Here is a 17,689-nt window from a genome sequence, read left to right on the forward strand (position 1 = left end):
CCTTTGTTGCCTTTTTGTTTATAATCAATGCACACCTCAGCCAAGTGTAAAAAGTGGCCATATTTCAATTTTTTTTTTTTTCAATTTTAGGTGTTTACACTCTATTTTTTATTGCCAAATTGAAAATGTGCATCCAAACAGACGTACTGTTCCTATTCCTGGTGTTACCACTGAAGCAGAGGACTCATTAATCAACAAATCAACACCTCAGATTGGGGTTTGTTTTGGAAATCCTGCCCTCCGCTTAGGTCAGATCTGTACCTGTCTGTCCTCTGAAGGGTCCCAACAATAGAGGCAGAGTGTGTGGCACTTAGCGTCCTGTGGCAGTTGATGGAGGAGTCTGGTAAACCGTCAACTCCAACATGACTGATCATCTCTGGATATCCCCGGGGTTCTGTTTGACAGCAGGGAAACAAATATTTCAAGCTCATTTATTGATCACACTTCAGAGTCAGGTGCTGTTTTTGTTTTAAATGTTAAATGGACAACAAATATATTGCATTTAAAACTGTTTTACAAGAATTACTGTGAGAAAATCTGCACAAAACAAACTTAAAGTTAAAATAAGAGAAAATAAACTGGTACTGTATGATACAGAAAATAAATGGTAATGGAGTGTGTGTGTGTGTGTGGGGGGGGGGGGGACCCTTGGGAAAGGGCTCTGGGTTCTTTCCAGAAACAAACAATCAATATTGCAGTTGAAATGAAATGGAAACTGTCCACATGGCCTTCAACCCAGCATAAATCAATCTATATAAAACGAATCACCAATTACCCCTGCCGCAACCGGCGAAGTCAACAAATCAGACTCTATTACGGCTGGAAATGAAAAGCCTTCTGCCACAATCATCTAAAAGCTTTAATCAGTCATCGCCTGGAGCCACTGACAGCCCTGAATCTAAAAGCTCGAGTTCCACGCCAGGCTTTCCACACAGGTCTTCTCCGGCTCACTCTCACAGGAACGAGAGGTGCGAAGCTGAAAGAGCTGCCGGTCTCTTCTCGTCCCTGTTTCCCCTCTGTGTACACAGAGACACTTTTCATGGGAGAAGAAAAGTTTTTGTGTCATGCTTCCTGACCCACAGTAACCATGGAGATGTGGCAAGAGTGAATGCGGTGATTCTCGCCTGGGTGTCTGAGGTAGTCAGAGGCACAGCAGGGGCAGCGATCTGCTCCCAGGCCCTACGACCATTTATCTTACTGTAGATGACTATGGGAACAAGCCCCTGTGAGGTCAAAGTAGGATGAAAATGAAAGTAAGGGTTAGGTTTACTGAGACATCATCCATCTGTGTGTAGTTCCTCGCATGTGCAGCCTTGTGGAAAAAAACAAGGCACATAAAAGACAGCTAGCTTCATGTAAACAGCTTATATAGACGAGACAGGTGCGAAACCAGCTTCATAATTTTTGCGCGACAGTTCTATGATCATGAAACCAGTTTGGAATTTACATCAAAGTGCAAAAATGCAGCTGCTACAAAGCGCTATAAATGCACATCTCCTTTCATCTGTGGGAATCTTACAGCTAGGGTGTGTTTCACCTCAGATAAACACCACAGAGAAAAAAAAAAAACATGCAAACAGAAAGAAACAAAAGAGGCTCAGTTTGAATCTAAAGAACAATCACGCTGTTATGTCTAAAAAAAGTGCTCACGACCACGCAGACATTCTCCAAAAACCAAGCACGAAGGGCAGAGACTGGTTAGGAATGCCCCTGCTTTAGCGCTGGTGAGACGTCTTTGTTTTCAGCCGCCCGTCTCACAACTGCTCAAATTCCACCGACGACGGCGTCGCCATTATTAGATAAGCAAGGGGGACCTGAAATAGCTCTGTTCTAACGAGGTAGTGGATCCAAACAAGCAGTCACAGGGCAGACATGAAAGAGGACTCTCTCAATTACCGACCGCTCACTGATAGTCTTTCTGCCACTGCCAGGGGAAAAACACAAGTCTCAATGGGGTTTTTTGTCTGCTCTTCACAGAAACTTGCTCAACTTTAATTTTCTGTAGTGAGGGCCTTTGTTCTTTTTGGTTCACAGTGAGAGCAACATTTCAATAACACTTTATATTAAGGTACAAATATTTACCATTAATTTGGTGCTTATTAGCATCCAGATTAGTAGCACGAAGGCTGTTACCGACATTTCTGCATTGTAAATAAAGATTGTTATTTCCAGTGTGTGCTCTAACTTGCTGCTGTGAAGTTCACTAAGAAAGACTTCTTTCTTCCCTGGGACTGAGAGATTTTCATAACAGCTTAATTTGACGCTCCATTTTCTCAAAACAATGCTTTCCACCTGCGTTTTGAAGCGGTTTGAACCTACCGTGGTCTGTTCTGTAGCCTCCATAAGACTGCATGCTCGGAGACGGTGTTTGCCTGAGCTGGGTCAATTCGGACATATTTTTCACTGAGAAGGCAAAGGAAGGGGGGACGGGGGTGTTTAATTCAACCTAACAAACAACGCCGGTGACAAATATATGCAAAATCAAATGCTCAGATAAAAGAAGCCTGTTTACAATGACAAAGGAAACATGCAGTAACTTACCATAAGGTGTTGGCGGAGAGATGGGGAAGGCGGGTGTGGGTGGAGTCATGTCACTCCCAGCCTCGACCCCACTGTCCACGTCTGGGCCCTGAGCCCTGTAGTCAGCACTGTCACTCCTGTACAGCATGTGATGCTGTAACAAACAACACACATGCATGCATGTGACCGACCATACATGAACATATCCATACAATATAATGCATACACATGCTGTATTTACCTGGGACTGCGGCACACAGGGGGAGTACGTCCGCTGGACCCTGTACTCCTCTGTCCCACCCCACCCTGAGGTGCAGAAGCCTGGGTGATCGGTGACATCACTTCCTTGGCGACTCAGACTCCTTGTGACACCCACCCGGCCGTCACTGGACTGGACAGCTGGATACACACAGACAGACAACAGCAAGCAGATGAAGACATGTTACAGATTTGCAGGCATCGCTGAGTTCAAGGAAGTAATATTAAAATCAAACACTGAAAGGAAAAACAGCAGTGACCTTTGACACCTTTTAGAAAACACTGTATCTTCATCTAGTCAAGGCACTTCGTCTACTGCGAAATTAAGGCATAATAGACTAGAGTTGGTAAATATGGGTGAAAAAATTAGCACAGTGTAATGATGTTTTTTTCTATATATATATCAGTGTATCACAATGACAAATTTATTTAAAGTGTGTCATTTTGTTAAGATTTAAATTACAGCTTGCTCTGATTGCTCCTTTTTCACTTTGCATGTTGACGACATTTTAATTTAGCCAGGCATTAAATTGAAAGCGCCACCCTGCTAACCCCGGGGTACCGCCCACCGCCATGTTTTCAGAGGACAGCTGAGGAATGCCAGGGGTCTGCGCTGGTGGGCTGGAAGGTGTGGAGTGTGTGTGGGGGGTTCAATGTTGTGACTACTCTGAAGAGCGCTGCCACTCAGCACCAGGGTGTTAATTTGAGGCCTCCCAGCGAGCTCCGACCTCTCAGCCCTGAAGAATGCTAATGGTGCAGAAGCGCTAATGCCGGGGATCATTACTCACTTTGTCTGGGGCGAGTTTGGATGACACACACACACACACACACACACACGCACACACACGCACACACACGCACACACACACACACACACACACACACACACACACACACACACACACACACACACACACACACAGTGTCATGCACACTTGGCAGCATTTCTTCATGCATGTACCACACTGATACAAGTTTTTTTTCTCTTCATTATATACATTCAGAGGCTTTTACATATGAGTCCACCACTGATACACAGAATGTGTACTCTTTGGGCTCAAACATTCGGTCGCAATCACACAACAGAGACAAACTCTCTCCAGTGACTCATTTTCAGCATCATCATTTCCGTAACCTAATATACCCTCAAGAGTAGGTTTGGGCAATATGAGGATAAATACAGTGTTATGTGGCAACAGAGGTTTGGCAATTAAAGGTCTGCAGTTGTGTCAGGCCATTGCGAATCAATGAGTAGGACTCCTTTAAGGCATCATTGGCTTTACAAGACTTTAGCATCAATGTGACTAAGTTCCTTGATCTGCTTGGTATTTCAGTCATTACATACTCATCTGGTTATTTTAGCTTTAACTGATTTGTCACTTGAGTTTTCTGAAAGTGGACTTTACCATGAAGCAGCGATGTAAATAGCAGATTTTATCCATATCATCTTATACTGAGACACTACTTTTATTTAAAAATTATATCAAAATTCAATAATTCCTCAAGTGAATACTGATACGAACATTGGCAAAGGCTGCAGATGCATTTTACAAACACATTGTATCTTTGAGTCTTGTGCCATAAGGTAGTTTGATAAAATGCATGGCAAAAAAAAGATAAAGATAAAAAGATAAAAGAATATGAAGAATTATGCGATCAAATCTTTCTTGCAAGCTTCATCCTTAGGTGAACAACTCCCCCCAACACCTTCCTGAGTTTTTGTCACCTCTCATCAGCTGCTGAGTGTCAGCCCCAGTTCCTTTAACACAACGTAAATACTCTAACCTCCCTCCTCCATCTCCCTCTCCCATGTTCCTTCACCTCATTGGTACAACATGAAGAAAAGTTTGGAAAAACAACAACAACATGGAGGCTTGGTGCAATGATGTGATGGGCACAAGCAGGGAAAGCATGACTGGTCTAGTTAGATGCACACTGGATGCAAAAAGTAAGCGAATTATTCATAAAATCAACACAATTTAACAAGCCTTCTTTTATGACAAATAGCTTTTCCTTCAAATTCATGTCAAAACACAGCTGGGCAGAATGACTCAGAGCTATGACCCCTGTTACCAGTGCAAACATTAAAAACTAACAACCCGTTATTTCCTACAGGTTATTTGCAAATGAGCAAAGTTACAGCCTTCAGCGTTTGTTTCTTGGAATGATGCTTCTGTGTAGTTGATACGCACAGACAGGTATGCTTTTGGAATCAAATGGGAAAAACATTGCCTCCAGGCTCACTTGTTCCTCCCTTGGAAATTCCTCAGGCCTCCCCATCTTGTGGCCCCCTGCAACCACACGAACATGCTGGAGTGTGATTCAACAGCCAGACAGCTTTCTGCATTTTCTCTGCCTCACTGATTTCCAGCTTATCAAATCCGCTGAGTGCCATTGTACCTGGCGTTAATATTCTACTGAACTTGATAACCTGTAAGGCTGAGCCAAATCTGAAGTAAAAAAAAAAAAAAGGCCAAATCTTTGCAGCGTGGAAGAGAGATATCAAAATCTGTTTGCTAAAATACTGGAAAAAGCCACTACGTTTTTCCAATTATGTTTATCATCACTGTAGGGCTGCAGAGGAAGCCTGCTCAGATAGAAAGAAGAAAATCGTAATCTTGCAATTTCTATGTAATTTCACGGCAAGAAGCAGATATACAGTAAGTGAAAAACATTCTGTGAATTCTTGTGCAGTGTTTGATCATACACTGCATCCTTGAATGTGGCTCTGGGATCCGTTTCAACATGAACAAAGTGGAAATAACTTTAGTGGCTATCTACCATAGATACAAGAGTCATTGCGTTGCATAACTTCTGTCTGCACAACAAACTGAACACCAAAGGAGGTATTTTCAGATTACAGCACCAAATCACTGATAGGAACTCAAAAGAAAAGAGGCTGGACAGATGGAGGTGTGATGAAGATGAGACTACAATGAGGAGAGCATCTATTAGAGATGACATTTAAGGACAGAGATTGTGTGACTGTGTTTTACATATGGCTCAAAATGTCTTCTACACACAAGGACTTTGATTTTAGAAATATCTGTATTCCTCAGTATGCAACATCGATAGCCAAACACTGAAAGACGGCAATGCTCAGAAAGGTCGATGACAGCTGCTCTCCCTCTCTTCATGTACTGTACTGATCCTCTAGTCAGATAGGTATACAGGCAAGTCTGGACGGCGCTCTTTCCTCACAAACCTACTGAAAACATCTGAAAACCTGGCAACAACCCTGCTATTTCTGCCACTAAAGCACGCCAGGTGGGAGAGGGAGAGAAGGCGTGCTTTGTTAACTCTGTAGCGAAGGAGGAGAAAAGCTTGATGCTGCTGCAGAGGAGCTGCTTTCAAAATATTCCTATCATTTAATCGAAGTTCAACGGCATCTCTGGCAAAACAACTCTGGCTTCATAATGACTGTCACGCATTGCTTTTCTCGAGCACACTTGCAGACCACACCACACCATCACCAACACACCCAGACTGTCTGGCTATCTTACCTGACTGCTGTGTGTTTTTCAGGGTCGCTGCGTTATTATCGTTGAATCTGAGACTGAGGCCGTTTGAGCATTTGGGGGCCGAGCCGTTCACGTGAGTCTCGCCGTTCCTCTTGATGGAGCTGCCGTGGCTCGACACTGGCACAAATGTGGGATCCAGGTCCATGATCAGCTGGTTGAGCTGGTCGATGGAGTTGTCGATGTCCATGGTTAGAGATTTGAACTCCTCGTCACGTTTGTTGTTGTTGTTGTTGTTTAGCGTTGCCTGCTCCTTGTGTGGCGCAGTGTTTCTCAGAGCATCTGCTGTCATGTCCCTGGTAGGGCCCTGGGGTTCCGTGGGCAGGCCTGTTTTGGGTGAGCTGCTCCCTTGCTTGTTCCCTGGGTATCTTTCTGTTTCGTTTCCATCCTCGGGCATGTAGACAAACTGTTGTGCAGCAACCATCTGCTGCTGGCGAACCCAGGACTGTGTCGAATAGCTTCCCTGTCTGTAGACATGCTGCTTGGGCATGGGAGCACTGCTGGGATTAGAGGAGGCCACAGAGTTGCTCCTGGAGTTCATATAGCCCCTTCTAGCCTCAGCGTAGGCTCTCTCATACTCCTCCATGGCAGGGGGTGCAGGGTGGTGGAGGTGGTGCTGGCTTTGGCTTTGCTGCTCCTCTCCTCCAGGACTCCCAAAACCATCAGACAGCAGGGAGTTCTGGCTGCTCTTGTGGCAGGAGGACGACAAGGTCCCTAAACTGTCCACACTGTGCAGATCATGACCTGTAATGACCTCATCATCCAGGATGTCCGTTTCCCTCTCTCGGGGTCTGGGGTCTCCATTGATGTGAACTTGCGCTGGGACAATCTGCTGGATGCCCACTCTGGGGCCTTGATCATCCATCTCCTCTGCTGAGGGGTCCTCAAGACCAAAGCCGCTAAGAAGACGCTTCAGCTGAACCTTTTCCTGCTGGCTGGGGCCCTGGTTAGGCTTAGTGGTGGTGGCAGTGGTGGTGATGGTGGTGGTGGTGACGACAGGTGTGGGTCTGTCCGCCCACAGAGAAGTGCTAGACAGGCCCGAGTCACTGCTGACTGAGAGGGCGTGGTCGCTGTGGTCCGGGCTGGAGGTGGCGGAGGTCGTGCGGGCCCCTCGGCCCAGCGTGGCCTCTCCTCCGTTGGGGCTCCTCTTGTTAGCCGCTTTGTCCTGGGTTAGGCCTTGAGAGCGTGGCGCTGCAAAATAGAAGAGATGCAGCGCTTCATACAGTCAGCTGGTATGGGCACACGTACACACAGAGACACACGCAGACGAACACAAACGGCACAAAACCACAGACAAAACAAGACTCTGTTAACATGCACAGTCATGTCATCCCCACAAACTCCATCATTCAGAATCTGTTAATGACAAAGCTCAACACTTACAATCACACCTCACCTGACAGAGACAATATATTCCAGACAATACAGAGCAAACATCACACTACAAATAACTCGGGCATTAATGCATTGACAGGGAAAAAACATGTGAATCGTGGCACTGAAGTGAGACAAATCCCCTAATTAGATGTGTCAGGACATAAAAAGATGCCCAGTAGAATCATCCAAACTATTCAAATCCCCCTCTTTTTGATAGTCTAATCTCAAGCAAAGATATTCCAACAATTTCCAACTCCCACCTGGCCACCCAGTCAACTGCCAAGGTGCTGGCATGCGCAGCAGACAAAGGTGTTCCTCACGCTCAGGTTATATAAAAGATGCTAAGACCACTACAAGAGTCAGACGGCTGTGAATCTTCAGAGTCTGACCCCTGCATTCCTCTCCCTGCTGTTATTAAGCCACCCTACTCCCTCTCGCCTGCCCCTTGACCCCCAGCATATGTCCAAACAACCTCCTTAATCCTCTGGAAGTAAAACCACAGAAGTCAGTCATTTTGCGAGGCAGAGTCAAATCCATCGCGGCGGAAAACGATTCAAGTTAAGTTAAGCCTTTCTGGACTTACTCAAAATGAGGCCTGGAGAAGAAATGCATGTGCGGTGATGCCAAGTGAGTAAAACTTGCTGTTTCACTGTAACTCTCCCTCTTCCTCAACAAAAGAGAGCTGGAACATGATTCCAATGCTTCTCCCTCAGACTACCTACCGCCTTAAGTACTTGCCTTTCAGTCAAACCATGACTGGAGGATCTGAATACCAGACACGCATGATAAAAGCTCCCCCTCCTCCTCACTCTTCAAAAGCTCCTGTATGTATGGCTTTGCCCCCCCTGCTCACACAAACACACTAATTGAACCTGCATCCGGCCTTGAGCTGCCTCGGCTCAGGCCTCCACGCAGGTCAGCTCCGCCAGGAGTTTTCCCAACAAATCCCACTTGTAACATTTCTTCTTGCAAGGTGCAAACAGGTTTCAAGACAGATGTTTCCTCTTTCCCTCAATACTGGCCATCTTTCCGTCACCCCCTGTCATCGTCCTGCCTCTCTTTTCTTTACCCCTCCCCCTCATGACCACTCATCTGTCTCAAGAAAAAAAAAAAAGCTCTTACCTTCACAACCAATGCCAGGTAAGCACACAAAGCAATCCTAGTCTCCGGTAACACAGAGCTTGAAGAGGAGAAGAGGCACGGCGGACACACAAGAGCGAACATGGCTTTCAACCAGCGGATAATGGTCAGGGTCAAATCAAGAGAGTTCCAATAAGTTGTCCCTGCTTTCTTTCTCCGCTGAGAAGGTGAGAGTGTTTGCACTCCACACAAGGGGGGACCTTGAGATCTCCAAATAAGGACAGAGGAATGTAAACAAGTGAGGCGGAGCTTAGGGGTGGAGGTGGGACGAGGAAAGTAGTAACCCGACCTCTGGCCCCACATTAGGGGACTACCCCACTGGGGAGAGAAGGGGAGAAAGAAAACGAGGGAAAGAAAGAAAGAAAGAAAGAAAGAAAGAAAGAAAGAAAGAAAGAAAGAAAGAAAGAAAGAAAGAAAGAGCGAGGGCGGCCCAGAGCGGATCAGAGAATGAAAACAACATTCCTGCAGCTCCAGACTTTTTCACTCTGTAAAAAGACACTTTTTAATTAAAGCAATCCTTGCCTTCTACTTGAAGCTCTGGGCAATTTTCATGAAAAGCGGCAGTTGTTTTTCTCTCACTCGTGTGTCATGAAATTGCATGCCTGCAGTCCTCATGTACAATATCAGCAAAGAAACAGATGTGCCCTGAACTCAATTATGGGGTTTGACAATTGTTTTAAAAACTGTTTTACCTATTGGGATTACGCTGACATTAACAAACCCATGACTGGTTAACCGAGTATGTTCTTAGCTTGGGAAAATCAGTCAAGCCTTTTATATCGAGCATTCATCACGCCGGTTGTTGTGGTATGGTCAGTCCCTGAATAATCCAGCGATTACAGTGCAGAGAGCGACGAAACCAGAACTGTTACCCAAGCTGTCGCCATATCGCAGGAGGAGGTCTGCTTGTGTTTGGCCATGCAATTACCCAACCTTTCCATTCCTTCTCAGTTACTACCATCCTGCACCTCCTGGATGCCAAAACCGTGAGTCGAAAGCATAATGATGATGATCATCCTCGTTTTCTTCCGCCCAAAGTTCTACGTGTGCCCGTGATGTGCACATGACAGCCCTCTGGGAAATGTCTCTTAAAAAATCTGTACAATTTCTACAGGACATACCGTGCACACAGAAAGAGGAGAGAGGAACAAACTATTGAGGGCAAACTCCATTATGAAAGGGTTAAACGTCATAAAACATCCTCTCACACACCCCTTGTGGTATCTTGTCACGCAGACCGTTTTATTTGCTCAGGTTTAAAGATGTTTTCTTCCTCTACTTCAATACCATGAGGGTGAGTAATATTTTGTTAGCGGTGCTGGAAACATTGAAAACTACATTTTTAAAAAATTCAAAAGCAACATTTGCTACCAGAAACAACACTTCAGTTATTCTGGATAAGTTTTCTCTCTGTTTGCAACTTTTATTGTGTTGTCCAGGACTTTCAATTGATGGTCTTTGTCTGAATACCAGTGTATTCCCAGTAATGGAATGTAGCTAAGAACATTTACTCAAGTATTGTACTCAAGTAGTTCCATTTTACACTACTTTATACTTTTTACTCCACTACATTTGCAAATTGAGATTAACACAAAACATATCAATCAATACATTATTATTATAAATTACTATAAACTATCCAGTAATCAGTTATAATTAGCACAATCTTTGCCAGCTGCAACATTAAACCAGTGCTTTGATATAATGAATCACAATTTATAACCCAATGATATAATACATATTATTAAAATGGTCCATTCTGCATAATGAGTACTTTCAGTACATTTGAATGCTAATACTTTTGTTCTTTCACTTAAGGAACATTTAATCAATGAAGGACTTTTTCTTCTATTAATGGAATTCTAGAGAAACACATCACAAAACTATCTGCATGGCAATACACCACAAGAGGTAAGCAGAATATACATATACTTTGTAATCTGGCCCTTACGGAGACACACTACACAAAGGCAGAAAACTATTTTGACAGTAAACTTAAGAAAACAACCTTCCCGGAAAAAAAAAACAGCCTGTTGAAATTCAACTCTGAATTCACACTTGGAGATAAGCACACACTCTCACTGAAAAGCCAATGAAGTAAATGAGGTTTTCTTTTCTCACAACCTTCGCACTACAGTGGCAAACGTTTTTGAGACTTCCTCCTCCTGACCAAGCCCTGACTGACAGCCTCTCAGAGGCGAACTGAGCCTGCCAGAGGACTGGTGGTAAGTACATGTAGAATTCCAGCAGAGCTTCCCTCTCAGATGTAGTGTTTATATGAGAAAACAAGGCTGTAAATATCCCACATGAATGCTTTGGAATCAAGGCAAGAGAAAAAATTGCTCCTTTGTTTCTCTCTCGGCTTTGATGAATTCTTAAATTTGAGTGTTTTGCTCTTTCATTGCATTCCCAGAGGTGTGTGTAAATGTCTATATGGCCGAGTTGGGGTATTTTAAACGAAAATAAAAACGAGGCAGCTCATTTTCATCAAGCTGAACTTAGCTTATAAAAACACTCAATGAATACTGGGAAAGGGCGGATCTGTGTTTTAATGCTACCACCACGTCGCTCTATTCTGGGAGGTTGTTGTGAATTCTGTGGTTGAGTGGAGAGCAACAACCGCAGCTAGGACGGGACGCCCCGACAGGGTGGCTCTGAGTGTGAGTCTATGTGTGTTTGTGCAGGCGCTGGTGAGATGTGTGCGTGTGTGTGTGCATGTGTGGGATGGTTAAAGCGTGCCTATTCATTTGATGAAACAACAAAATAGAAATCTCTTGAGAACTGACTGCTCTTCCTCTGAACCCAGCATTCCCCACATACATCAACTCTCCTCCCTGTCCTTCACACAGAAACAACACTGTTTGTCATGCCCATCATACTGCAGCCTTAAAGCACATTTTAGCTTTCATTTCCTTTCCTCGCCATAATAGAAGTCTTGTTTCCATGGGGCCTGACTGCCTGGGATTTAAGGCCCACTCATGAGTAATAACCGACGTTAGCAACGACTGAAACATAAACCAAGCCAGTGGTGACTGCGAGTGCATGTTAATGCAATCACACTGCAGTCCCTCCACAACGGGGGGCATAGAACCTGTCACGCTGTGTTAATTCCTTGAGAGAAAAAGAGTTTGCATGTGTGTTTGTGGAGGTGAGAAACAGAGAGAACACACTCACATAAGAGCTGGATAAACATCACTTCATGCCTAAATATGTGCATCCTTCTTCCATTGAGAAAACTGCCACTGCCACTGATATTTCCACTCAGATAGTCTGATTCATTAGGCAGACCACGGCACTGTTATAAGTCCGGTGAGTCATGTAGTGACTAATGCAGCGTAGTAACAGTACCTTCACCATCACAGATGTTCTGGTAGGAGTCCCAGCGGATAAGAGGATCTGCTGTGTTGTAGTCCACAGTAACATCCGCCCCATTTTGCCACCTGTCTGCACCTGGACCCAAAAATAACATTATTGTAGATACCGTTTATACTGTAGGCGTTTGGTTTCCATTAAACACAGGGAGTGGCAAAAGTACTATTACCATTATGCTATTGTAAAACACAAAATACAAGGCTCGAGGGAGATGGGAAAGAGGGAAACAGCTAGCTTGGCTCTGTCCAAAATTAAAAAAAAAAAAAAAAAAAGGAATTAGTTGTTTTTCCATTTGGTTTTTGTAAAAATTTAACAATGTGTTTTTAAGTGAGCTTTAGATGTGGCAGTTATTGTTGTTGTTGTTTTTTTTTACTTTTTGGGGTCCAGCTGTTTCTCCCCGCCTCCAGTCTTTATGCTGAGTTGAGCTAACTGCCTCCTGGCTGTACCTTCATATTTAAGGTACAGAGAAAAGAGTGGTATCAAGCTTTTCATCTAAGTCCTGGCAAGAAAGCCTAATTCCCAACTACTCCTTTAAAAATAGCCCCAGCATACCATGCGAAAATAACAACTGAAGTCCAAAAAGGTTTTATTAAAAGTTTGACTTCACCCCTGATGCTGCAGATTGTAATCTACATCATATTGCTGAGGGACAATGACTGGCAATGTCACATTTTTGATCTAAAGACCAACACAACCTTAGCCAAAATATTTCAACCTTGCTGCACAAATTGTGCTTAATGAACACTTAAGCTACTATATCACACACAACACACAGTACAACGGACACACATGCGCAGACCCACACAACATAATTTCACTCCCGTGGGGCTCTGGAGGAGCACATGCTGTGCTTCTTTACATCTCTGTCAGCACACACTTCACACTACATTTCCCCTCTGCAGCATTCCACATCCCTCCTCACCAGGGGGCTGCGGGGGCGGAACAGAGCAGAGGACGGCACGAAGGGAGAAACGGAGAGACTAACTCTGAGTCTGCTTTTCCAGCTACCTCTCCCTGTAGCATTCTCTGTAAGGAAAACAAAGAGTTTGGGATCTACCTGGGATCTTCTCTGGTCCCTCAGAGAACACCAGCTCCACTTTACCATAATCTGCAAATCGGGGATCTGGAATGTAAGCACACAGGAATGCATTTAGCACTCAGAAATGGAAATATGAATGGTGTCGTCTGCGAATAGGATTCTCTCAGTACGCGTAACATGTTTGGGAAAACAAGATTATTGGTCTCAAAGTGCCAAGTCTAAATTAAGTCCAGACCGAGCCCTGCAGATGCGGCGCGGAGCAGAGGAGTTTCTGTAAACTAGCGGCGGCACGTTGAGGCCTGCTCTCAGGGCTTTTTCCAAATGTACCTTTGTTGGCAGTCTCCATGTCCTCTTTTTCAAACATCAGGTTGTAGCCCTGCACTGCTCCCGTGTGGAACTGCAGCCGGAAAATAACCTCACGCTCTGAAGTCACGTCGCTCTTGTGATAGCATTTAATCTAGAAAAGAACAAACATAAATATCATGATTGCTGCAGTCAATATTGATATTAGAAACCCTAAAAAAGGTATCTTTTGATTTTCCTACCATGATGTCTCCTTTTAGAAGCTGGGCAGGCTCCAGGGTGATGCATACACGATCTCTGTGGCCTGGACCAATGTGACTGAAACACAAACAACAGAGGAGGCAGACAGAGTGAGCCAGAGTTTGGAAGCAATCACAAATATTTACTGAAATAAAATAAAATGTCATTAAAATCAAAATTGAACTAAGTCAAACAGAAAATCGCTTTGAAGTGTTCTGACATTCTTTGCAGTAAACAGCAATAATAAGCTTCTTACTAGATTCCAGACGAATACACTGCTTGCATTCCCTGGTAAACCTTGATATATGGACGACAAACTGAAAAGAGAGAAAAAAGCATTAATTCTCAAATAAACGCATCGATAACATGACCTTCAGTAGCCTGCTTGGTAAGATATCCATGAGTAGCTTCTCAGATTGTTTTGCTCACAGCTAAAGTGTGATAAGCTGTTGTTGTGAGAAAGGGATTTCAGCTCCACGATGTGACGAAGATATCTGTTGTTCCAGTGAAATTAGCGCAAACAGCAGTTTACATGCAAACACTGGTGTGAATTCCCATGGATTTACTGGGAGCCCATAAAGAAGTTCTTCTTTCTAGTTTTGTTTGTGTTAAGTGCCTCTATCTGCCTGAGCATGCATGTGTGTTGGAAAAAGAGAAAGATATAAAGCACAGATAAGTCTCCATCTTGTTTACTGCTCCAACTGTGATGTGGTTGTGTCTGGATTCTTTATGCTGTCCTGGTAGCAGCAACTGTAGTTTCATTGGGTGTTGTGAAGTGGTAAACAATATGAGTTTAACCTCCAGTGGCGTCGAAGTTTGGTATCCCGTGAAGGATGACGCAGTGCAGGAATAAGGGTGAGGCATTGATCTTCATGGAGCCACTGAGAAGACTGTTGAGGATCCAAACATACCTGATGTGATAGCACAGAGCTGGATGTTAATAACATGCAGGACTATTGTAAATACAACCAAAACCTGAAAAGTGGTCTTGCGCTTTAAAAAAAAAAAAAAAAATCAGATATTTATGAACCAAACATTACAAAGTTTAGACTGTATTTCACTTACAAAAAAAGGGAAGAGACTGAAAATCAATGCATCCTGGGTCAAAGTGCACAGGTATTTAATCCCTAGAATGGGCCAAGCTCCACAAACACTGGATCCTACATTTCCCAGAATGCAACACAATGGTAATTTTTCATTTGCTTGCCTGGCAAATGTCCTTGTCTTTCAAACTGAAGCTCTTAGTTTGTAACACAGGCCTTTCATTAGAAAATCTGTAATCTCCAAGACAAAACTGACATAACCCTGGTGACCTCACTACAACGTCATCAGGGTTATTTTCTCAGACGCGACAGTAGTTAAACGTTTTTGAAAATATGCCTACTCACTTTAGTGTTGGATGGGAAGATCAACACCACTGTCTTGTCTTTACGTTAAATATCAAGCTAGGCAGGAGTCTGTTAGCTTAGCTTAGCACAAAGACTGGAAATGAGGAGAAACAGCTAGCCCGGCTCTGTCCAAAGACTGCCTTCAAGCACATCTAGAGCTCACTAACTAACATGTAATATGTCGTTGTTTAATCTGTACAAGAACCGAAGTGTGAAAACAACAATTAGTGGTTTTGGGGAGTTTATGTGGCGAACAATTTCTGGGTTGATTGTAGTGGCTTCTCGCAGGTTGCCTGGCAACCTCATGGATTTAACAAGACTCCAAGAGACTCCAGGATAGAAGATATAACGTGTTAATCCATAAGCTGTAGAGGCATTGGTAAGTGGATATTTTACCTTTGGACACAGCCAGGCTAGCTGTTTCTAATCTAGCTGTAGCTTCATATTTAATGCACTGACATGGGAGTGGTATCAATCTTGCAATGAAGGCGAATGAGCACATTTCTCAAAATGTCAAATTATACTTTTAAGACAACATCTGACATTTGAGAATTCTGGTTTCTGTTGTTGTTTGTCAAATGTGTGTTATATATGATTATACTTCTTATAGTAAAACACTGCAAAAAGTATTGTCAATTCTCACTAGTGTCAAAACGGCCATAGTAAAATAGGCTCATTTGCCTATGCTGTAGCTGCTAAATGCTTATCTCACATAAACCTGGGGACAGGACAGCTCAGAGAAACTGCAACAACACTGCGAAAAGTGAAATCTATGTAAGATGAAATATCTTAAATGGAGGCAATATATGCTTGTTTTTTTGTCTGACAAGACAAAGATCTTCTTACTGGGCAGTTTTTATGTGAGAGCATTTCCCTTGTTTCAAGCTTTTTTGCCCTTAATCATCTTAATTCGATAGTATGACTTGTTAATGAGATTTTATGACCAGTTCTGAGTAACTTCATGTTTGAAACTAGAATTGCCATAATTCTAAAGCTGTTTGGTCAACACTGACAAGTACAAAACAAAGCTTTGTCGAAGTCAGAATTTCTTTGTATCCAGACAAGTGTACTTGTTTTTAGTCTAACTGCATCACTTTTCTAAATAACTGTGGGTTCTTTGAGACTAGATACTTTAACTTGTTTTAGAAATCTTGGTAAATGAAATTTTCCTGTTCTGTTAGCAGGTAATTTTTCTAATTCTAAGTAACATTCCCTCTATGTTATTGCTTTTTTTCTTGTTTTAGAGAGCTGAGTTTCTGCAGTGGAGATCAGTGTGAGCGCTGATGATTCACAGTGATCCACACGGTAAGGATTACACCGGATCACCATGGGGTCCCATTCTCATTACAAAGATAAACAATGTTGGGCAGACAAACAGCATCGAGACATGCAGAGTTTTGTATTGGATCAGGTGGCCTGGGACGTGAATGTGTTTGGATGCGGGTCAACAAAGCACCAGTCAAACAGCACATGGATAGACGCGTGCTGCTAGACAGACGGGCGTGCTTGAGTTTTGGGTCTTACCGTTTCTGCGAAGGTGTCATCAGAGCTGAGACCTTATCATCATAGTATTTCCTCATCGCGAAGCGGTCCAACGCCTGATCAGCACTTTGAGGGAGACAGAGGGACACATTAAACACTTAAGGTAATTATGACTCCAGAGAGAGATTACACTCCGCTGCTCTATAATTGAATGGTGTTAACCCCAACTTAAATTAGAGTAACACACACACACACACACACACACACACACACACACACACACACACACACACACACACACACATGCATACACATGCATAATGGACAGCAGTGAAAGTAACCGGAGAGACAGGGGATTCCAGCAGAGAGGAAGAGACTGCCAGCCTTAAGTAAACACAGAGGGGGGAGAGGAGGACAGAGAGAGGCCAGAGTGTGTGCACAGCTCTGCTGTTCAGACAGACCTAAAACCAACAGGCGCTGGAGCCTTTTCAGCACAGCTCTCTCTCCCTCTGCCTCCCTCCCCCCAAATCTATTCCATTGTAAAACTGCTTCATTGTTTTCCTATCTCTTCCTCTACCTCTTTTTGCCCTCTGTCTTTCACATTCGCCTTACCAGCCCGGTCCTCCTCAGCGGGACACAGACACAGAGGGAAGCTAATCGAAGGCCAATGTGTGTTCATGCCACAATGACTGCTGTGTGCAGAGAGGATCTACATAGTGGCATAACACCAGGCCGCCTCTCCTAGTGTTTGCTGCATTTCTTTACTTTAGGGCTAAGTAAATCTCCAGCCTTGCTGAATTTGTGTGGCTGACAATGAAGAAAATTCGGTTTTCTTCACAATGAATAGATTTCATGAAACTGACACTGTGGCCAGGAGCTATTACAGTAACTAGCATTTTTCCAAGTTGATTCATGCAATTCAATACGGGGTGATTCATGGCTGAAATTGTGCGGTTTTTCTTTGAATGTGGAAGAGGTGACTTTTGTTTGACTCACTATCTGAATCACCTTGACCCTAACTTCAAGTAAGTAAATAAATCAGCTGTGGTTAC

General features: G+C 43.7%; 1 protein-coding gene across 2 annotated transcripts in view; it reads right to left on the reverse strand.

The window, feature by feature from the left end:
- Positions 1-17,689, reverse strand: part of LOC139338768 (tensin-3-like) — a 33,087-nt gene that overhangs the window by 6,160 nt on the left and 9,238 nt on the right. The window contains exons 6-17 of one of the 2 annotated variants that reach the window (XM_070974029.1): positions 16,680-16,763; positions 14,566-14,678; positions 14,024-14,084; positions 13,770-13,845; positions 13,552-13,681; positions 13,243-13,308; positions 12,162-12,263; positions 6,282-7,487; positions 2,762-2,919; positions 2,542-2,674; positions 2,320-2,403; positions 262-394 (exon numbers count right to left, since the gene is read on the reverse strand). In XM_070974029.1, coding sequence (XP_070830130.1) covers positions 262-394; positions 2,320-2,403; positions 2,542-2,674; positions 2,762-2,919; positions 6,282-7,487; positions 12,162-12,263; positions 13,243-13,308; positions 13,552-13,681; positions 13,770-13,845; positions 14,024-14,084; positions 14,566-14,678; positions 16,680-16,763 — 2,346 coding nt within the window. The remainder of the gene's footprint in view (positions 1-261; positions 395-2,319; positions 2,404-2,541; positions 2,675-2,761; positions 2,920-6,281; positions 7,488-12,161; positions 12,264-13,242; positions 13,309-13,551; positions 13,682-13,769; positions 13,846-14,023; positions 14,085-14,565; positions 14,679-16,679; positions 16,764-17,689) is intronic. The other variant, XM_070974030.1, reaches the window with a different exon arrangement.

The sequence above is a fragment of the Chaetodon trifascialis genome, chromosome 11 (genome assembly GCF_039877785.1).
Source record: "Chaetodon trifascialis isolate fChaTrf1 chromosome 11, fChaTrf1.hap1, whole genome shotgun sequence".
In the NCBI taxonomy this organism is placed as follows: domain Eukaryota; kingdom Metazoa; phylum Chordata; class Actinopteri; order Chaetodontiformes; family Chaetodontidae; genus Chaetodon; species Chaetodon trifascialis.